This window comes from Propithecus coquereli, unplaced genomic scaffold (genome assembly GCF_000956105.1).
Source record: "Propithecus coquereli isolate 6110/MARCELLA unplaced genomic scaffold, Pcoq_1.0 Scaffold44, whole genome shotgun sequence".
In the NCBI taxonomy this organism is placed as follows: Eukaryota; Metazoa; Chordata; class Mammalia; order Primates; family Indriidae; genus Propithecus; species Propithecus coquereli.
Genome location: NW_012150174.1, coordinates 410,897 through 418,678, shown reverse-complemented (window position 1 = coordinate 418,678; position 7,782 = coordinate 410,897). Strand labels below are relative to the sequence as shown.

Genomic DNA, 7,782 nt, shown 5'->3' with positions numbered 1-7,782 from the left:
TTCCAGCAACTTCTGGTAAGGAAAGTGAGTGGTAAACCACATATTTGGCAGTGGTGGTGTCACTCTTCTCATATCTTACCACTTCCAGAGTTGGGTTAAAAATTGAACCCATGTTTAAAATCCATTTATTAAACTAAATATCCATGACTACATCATTTTAATAGTCACGTTGTAGCTGTGGAATTGGTCTGCAGCCCGTGTGATTGAATCTTACCCATCTTGCCATTAGCTCTGAGTATTAATTTCAGAGGATCTGGGTGATTTAACTATTTCCTTCTGGTTCCACTGGCTGGGCACAGTGATGGTGCAGAGATTTTTTTTTCAAGCCATTTGTAATTGATCCATCTTAGAATGGTTCAGGGCCCCACATTTGGGATTGATTTTTATGTTTCCTTCTCTTCAAGGTTTGTAGGTTCACTGCATATGAGAATGTAGATATCTTGGGCAAAGGACCAGCGATGAGAAGGGCGTGAAGTTCAGATGACTGCTCAGGTCTCCCTCCAAATTCCTGGTTGTGTTCTTCTGTGCGTACATCAAAAGGGCCAGGCTGGTGCTTCAGAGCCCAGCGTGGCTCAGATGTGTGACCCGTGGAGTGGTTGTGGATTCATGTCAGACATTGAGTCTGAGCAAAATCCACATCTGAAAAGCAAAAGCAGCAGCCAGAGAACATTCCAAATATTACTTGGATGTCAGAGTGACAGATTGCAGCCTGGCATCTTCCATTAATTTTCCTTTTTTTCCTCCCTGTCTCCTCTGTACCCAACTCCACAACCAAGTCAGAGCTCAGAAAGCCTGAGATATTGTCAGTTGCTTTGGGGAACGGACTCCTGCGGCCAGTAGTGCCTGATTCTGCATTCTGTGGTGTTAAATAGTGTTGATTGCTAATGAAAAATGGGTGATTTGTCTTTACATTCAAGCAATAGAAATAACATGTTGAGTTTTTTTATGGAGACACTGAATAGTAGCAAGAAGTTGGGTTTAACTTACCCACAGTTGATTCTTTGACATGACAATGAATGGTGGGTGTATTTAGAAGTGGACATTTATGAGACTGTTGCTTAGTTCTTCCCCTCGTTTATGCAAATGGGTGGATGTCCTGTGGTGCATTGCGATGTCCGTAGCATTGTAGTCGAGAAACGCATCTTGGATTGTAGAGTTAGAAGGAGCCACACACATCCGCTTGTCATGCAGTCCAAGAATCCCTTCTATAGCTGGCTGATGGCTCATCTTTCAGCCTCTGCTTGAATATTTCTTGGGACAGAAAGGTAATTCCTCCATAAGGCAGCCCTTCTTTTTTTGGGTTGGCTTTAACAGATCATGGAGTTCTTTATTCATATGTTTGCAGTCACTGGATATAATTCAGCCTCCTGAAGCCCACGGACAATTTCCGTTCTTTTTCATATAGCAGCACATCCCTTAAGCCTTCCTCTTCTGAGTAAAAAGCCTGCATTCTTTTCATGTTCCTTTTGTAACACCTTGATATCCTCCCAACTCAGTCATAGTTAACAGCCTGCGATGCTCTCTCGGTCCTGACCAGTGGCTTGAGGTAGAGCTGTCCTTGGCAGAGTCAAGATCGCTGCATGTAGGCATAGAGTAGCTTACTCAACTTTTAAGATCTCTCTGCTTATATGAGCTGCGAAGGCCCTACTGTTCCCACTCGGTTGTGTTCGTTTGTGCTCATGCTGAGTTGGTGGGCAAATCTTACATTCGGGCCATCGTCCAGGGAGGCATAATTGGCAGTTAAGAATGTGATCACCTAAAGCAAGTCGGTGGATGACTGATTTTTGTTTCCGTGTCACCCTTGGGATCTGTTATGGTGTAGGGCACAAACGTTTCCCAGCAGGATCCACAAGAGGGAAACAGGATGCTCGCGTGTACTGAGCCCTCATTTTGTGCCTGATATATCATATGTACCCTCTCACACTAGCCCTTCTAGGGGACAGTTTTTATCCCCACTTTATAGATGACATTCAGCGAGGATAAGTGACTTGTCCAAGGTCAAGTGGCTAATAAGTAGCAATGCCATGAATCAAATCTTTACCTGTGAGAATGCTCAGTCCATGCTTCTCCAACAACCCTACTCTGAGCAAACATGAATTGGACAATAGATATCTCTTAGGCACCTATGGATTTGTGTGAGGGTTACCAAAAGTGAAGGTGAGATATCATCTCTATCTCAAAGGTCTTTGAATTTCTAAAGGAGGGTTAAGATAGGCAAATATGTCATTAATAGAGACATGGATAAGTAAATACAGTTATTATACTTCATGTGTGATTAAGTTAATGATGGAGGCAATTTGAAGACTTGTGCCTAGACTTTAGCTTCATAATCGGTGTTTCCTATAGAGCCTGGAGCTGTCCAAAGGATCAGTACCTTTATGGCGGCCATGTATAGATAAAATATGGTCAAACTGGCAGTAAAATATTTAGTTGATGGCCCAGGAGATAGATGCAATTTCATTCTTCCAAGGCCATTGGAAAAACAATCTGCTTTTGTTTAAAAACCCACACATATATATGTATTTCAAAGAATTGGGTGGGAAATGCAAATTTGACTACTTTTCAGGTAAGAGAAAAATACCTTCCAAATTTCTCTAGGTTAAAAAGAGGGAAGGAGGATTGAAAACAGTTGAATTTCCAAGGATAGTTTGCTGTAGTAAATTTTCCCTATAAAATCACATATCCATCATTTACTCCACCACCAGCCTCCAAGCACCACTATGCCAAAAACAACCTAATGAAGTTATTCATTTCAGCAGAAAAGTTAATTCTATGACATTTCTTAGCTGCCAGTTGCCCTATTAATGACAATTGTTGGAAGCTCAACTGAGTGTCTAATGTCAATCCCACTTGCTGTTGCCCACATAGACTGTGTTCTATGTGGAGATTTCTTTAAAAATGTTGCTCAACACTTGGAAATAGTCATAGGTTTTTGAAGAACCTTGATTGTGGTTCTTCTGTCTTTTCAGCCCTCCCTGAAATTACTCCAAGGGAGAAAATGTATGATTCTGTTAATCATTATTGTAGTTTTTCCCCTTCTCCTCTTCCCCTTATAAGGCCAAGTGAAGCAGAATAGCCAGAGAACCTGGGACAAGCCTGTGCTGAGAGGACACATGGCATCCTAGCTTATGTGTGGCGTATTCTCAGGGAACGTTAGCACCAGCTAGGACTCCACTCAGCCAAGTGTCTTTTGGAAAATTGAGCCCAGAGAATAGAAGACTGTGGTCCCACCAAAGAGAGCCCAGCTGTTTCTTGATGGTTCCCTGCTCTACAACACACCTGGCTTGTGCTGAGTGCTGATGTGGGCACTGTGCTAAGGGGTCTCCAGGCCCGATCCATTTCATCCCCACAACCGCCCCTTGGGGTCAGTCCTACTACCATGCTTACTTTGGGAAAGTGGAGTCTGAAGGATGGAGACGGCCAGCACCTGGCCCATGATCAGGCCGCCAGTAAGTAGAGGAGCTTGAATCTGAGATGACATAATACCTCCAACAAGGAAGAAGGCAGACCTCTCTCTATAGAAATATTTGTGATTAACAAGTGCAGATCTTTTAGTCACTGCAAGCTCTGTTTGTAAAGTAGGGCTTATAGACAGCTGCAGATATTACCAACAGATGAGAAAACAAAGCAAAACAAAAAACACACACACACTTTTGCATGGGCAGAAAATGATTCCCAGGAAGTGGTTCAACCTAACCTGGGCATGTCATCATTGGAGACAGTGTGAAAATGTATTTATGTCTCAGACTAGGTGCTTTGCTTCCCCCACATGCTAGTCTTCTTCTGTTTCGGGAGGACCTGAAGGAAGAATCTCCTGGGACTCAACACTTCCTTTGAGCATCCCTTCAATCATTTGTTCATTCTCAAATCCTTATTTAAGCACCCACAGCCAGCAAGCACTGAGCATGGAATATGGTTGTGGTCACGGACATGGTTGCTATTATCATCATGCTCATGATCTATCAGAGAATTAAACCAGCCTTAACCCCCATCTTTCCAGGGGAAGATCCGGAGGCTCGGCGGCTGCGGACAGTGAAGAACATCGCTGATCTGCGGCAGAACTTGGAGGAAACCATGTCTAGTTTACGGGGAACTCAGGTTACACACAGGTATCTGCAGCATGAATTACTTTACTGAACTAGCTGGTGTCTTGATTTTCACTGCTTCTCCTGTGTTCATACCACTGGCAAAGTGATTTGGTTAATACTGGAATAAATAAACTCACTCTCCAAATGTGCTGGAATTCACAAAGAATACCACGCAACATGCGGAAGAGAATTGTCGAGAATAAAAATTGGTGTAGACAGATTCCTCCCAAAAGCAGAAGGTTGAAAAATTCATTCAATAGAGGATATTGTACACCCGCTGTATTTAAATTTCACTTTACTTGCATTTTCTAAAACTATAGTGTACTGTTGAAACAAGCAGGTGAACTATATTTGACCTGTGTGATAAATTGAAGAAGTTGAATTCCTACCCTGTCTTCTGATATGCAACACTCTGTAATAATGTTAGTCATGCACGTGCATAAAACACATAAGGAAATATTTATAAAAACTTATGATCATGTTTAAACTGTGATTGACTTGGATGAGATCTAGGATGACATTGAGAACATTTATCAGGTTACTTTCATTGTTGAACAAGAAGTTGAAGAGGATGTAACCTTGGGATGTCCTTCATGATTTTGGCAGAACAAGGTTTTGCGGGTTGTAGAAATCAAGGAAAAGTCCTTGTTACCCTAGCTGAACCCCCAGGGAGCCTCCTTGGCTTCTCCAACTTAGTTTCTTTGATAAACGACTATAGTGAGGAGACCACAGGGCTTCCTCAGGAGCAGCAGTTTTGGCAGATCAGGGTTAACCACCATGGGTTCTATCTTCAGTAGGACGAGGACCCAAAACGGAAGGGTCCAATATGAGGAAAGCAAGGCCACTTCCAGGATCAAAGGGAAACAAAAAAATAGTTCAAGGCACCAAACTGGCTCTTGCAGTGGAAAATAAACCTGGGATTTCCAGGCGGTGCTCTCCTGAACCTCTAGGTGTTTGGAGTCGGATGCTGGATCTTGTAACTCTCTGATTAGGTGTGAAACATCCCTCTTCCCACCATAGTCACTGACACTGACTTAATGTCAGCAGAGCAGTTCGATGGTACGATGATAATGATGACAGGATGGAAGGCTTCAGTGGTTTCTTCTACAGGGAAGACTCTCACGACTCGGTTAGGAAATCCCAGTGCAGTTCTGAGGAGGGGCAGATGATGTTCTTGACTGTGCCAAAGAGTCTGCAGGGCTGTCCAGAGAATGGGCTGCAAAAGGGTCTTTCTGATGCCCAAGAATGAGCTCAATCTCCTGGCACATTCCAACCCACGTAACCTGATTTATAAGGGGAATCAAGCCTTGACATCTACAAAATCTTTTCAGTCTTTTTAGATGAACTATGGGAGAAGCAAAAGTCCGGGGGAAAGGGACCTCAGAGGGTTAGAACATCAGGGCTCTCTCCACCTGCTCAGTCCGTAGGGAGCTGAGGATATAAAATGTGGTATTAGGAATATTAGGAACTCGTGATGGGCTGGTGCATCCTCTCCTCGGAAAAAGGGATTCTGATGCAACATCCTAGAATGAATGGGCAAGCCGGGACCTTCCTGCTTCATCCGTATCAGTTTTCAGCATTTTCTGTTTCTTCTCCCGAATTGGAGAGAAAATTCTAATAGTTAAGATCATTTCATTAAAGTAATTGGTGGTGGGTATCTTATACCCTGTTTTAGGGGAAAAAGTCTCAATGGGCTTTTCAGAATTATGTAAATGTGTAACTTCCCTATTTCATTTTTTTTTTTTTTTTGAGACAGAGTCTCACTCTTTTGCCCGGGCTAGAGTGAGTGCCGTGGCGTCAGCCTAGCTCACAGCAACCTCACACTCCTGGGCTCAAGCAATCCTTCTGCCTCAGCCTCCCGAGTAGCTGGGACTACAGCCATGCGCCATCATGTCCGGCTAGTTTTTTCTATATATTTTTAGTTGTCTGATTAATTTCTTTCTATTTTTTAGTAGAGACAGGGTCTTGCTCTTGCTCAGGCTGGTCTCAAACTCCTGAGCTCAAGCAATCTGCTCGCCTCGGCCTCTCTGAGTGCTAGGATTACAGGCGTGAGCCACCGCGCCCGGCCTCCCTTTTTCATTTTTAACGGAGGAAATACACCAGGTGGTATATAGGGGCCTGTTGTTTTATCTTTTTTTGGTGTGTGTGTATGAGAAGTATTTCGTAATTCTAAAAAGTTAAAGAACATATAAACTGTAAAGGATACTAGGCACATCAGCGTCTAACCCAGGCTGGTTCTGTGTTTTTAGCACATTGGAAACCACATTTGACACCAACGTCACCACGGAGATAAGTGGCCGTAGCATCCTCAGCTTGACGGGGAGGCCCACCCCTCTGTCCTGGCGACTGGGCCAGTCCAGCCCTCGGCTTCAAGCAGGAGACGCCCCCTCCATGGGCAACGGGTACCCGCCTCGCGCCAACGCCAGCAGGTTCATCAACACCGAGTCGGGTCGGTACGTGTACTCTGCCCCTCTGAGAAGGCAGCTGGCCTCCAGGGGCAGCAGCATCTGCCACGTGGACGTCTCAGACAAGGCAGGAGATGAGATGGACCTGGAAGGCATCAGCATGGACGCCCCTGGCTACATGAGCGACGGGGACGTCCTGAGCAAGAACATCCGGACAGACGACATTACCAGTGGGTGAGTACCTGGGGCTGCTCTTTTTTGCAGAGGGGAAGAAGGTGTGGCCCCTGGTTGCTCTTTTGCAGGGCTTTATTTAAGCTCTCCAGAGGAGGTCAAACTTTCCGCCTCAGTTTCCACTGTGTGAAGGCTGCGTGGCGTGGTGGGGGGTGTAGCTGGGCTGTGAATCAGAAGGCCTGGGTAGTCCAGGCTTGGCCAGTAACTCACCAGGCTCCGCCAGCACCAGAGTGACACTTGAAAACAAGCCATGTTTCGTCAGTCCCTTAGACCAAACCTTGCACTGAGGACTCCTCAGTGTGGAGTGTGTGGCCCACCTGGTCCTGCGGGATCTGGCCCATGCCTGCCCCTCGACCTCATCCTGCTGCCCTGCAGCAGCTGTCCCTTCCAGGCCTCCTCAGGCTCCCCAAGCTCTTTCCTGCCTCATGGCCTTTGCTCTCTGTTTCTCAGCCTGGGTTCTCTTTCCCAGACCTTTGTATGGTTCGGTCCTTCTCGAAGCTCAGCTGACACCTCCTTGGAGCAGCTCTCCTCAGCCTTTAATTTGAGGTAGATATGTGTCCTGTGTCCTGCCTCCTGCCCTTGGCATCTTCATCACGCTGTGTTAGGCTCCTATGAAACCTTATTGCTATTTGAAATTGTCTCGATTATGTGTTTACCTTTTATTGTCTCCCTGGCCCCTCCCGCTCGCAGCAGTAAGCACCGTGAAGCCAGGACATCCTTGCTTGTTCACCACCAAACGCCCAGTGCATTGTGTATAATAGGAACCTGTAAATATTGCTGAATTAACGAACGCGTGAATCAGCAAGTGAAGGAACAAACCCAACTTCCTTGCTTCTCAATTTGCTCACATGTAAAGTTAAAGCGATGAGATGATGTTTAGGGGCCCTTTTAGAGGGAGCATGCCAGGTATTAATACTCACTCCCCTCTCAGCTTACTGTGTAAACTTAAGGTGCATCTCTTTAATTCACTTACCTGAGACTTCATCTGATAACATGACTTGCCCAGAAGTTCTACAAGATCTTTCCCACCTCTAACGTTCTAGCAATCAAAATTACAG

At 45.1% G+C, this 7,782-nt stretch overlaps 1 protein-coding gene across 1 annotated transcript in view; it reads left to right on the top strand.

Moving 5' to 3' along the window:
• The window catches only part of LOC105818221 (neuron navigator 2-like), a 7,597-nt gene extending 866 nt beyond the window's left edge, over nt 1-6,731 (top strand). Inside the window, exons 2-3 of the mRNA XM_012654162.1 lie at nt 4,001-4,109; nt 6,338-6,731. Coding sequence (XP_012509616.1) covers nt 4,001-4,109; nt 6,338-6,731 — 503 coding nt within the window. The remainder of the gene's footprint in view (nt 1-4,000; nt 4,110-6,337) is intronic.
• Nucleotides 6,732-7,782: the final 1,051 nt, after the last annotated feature.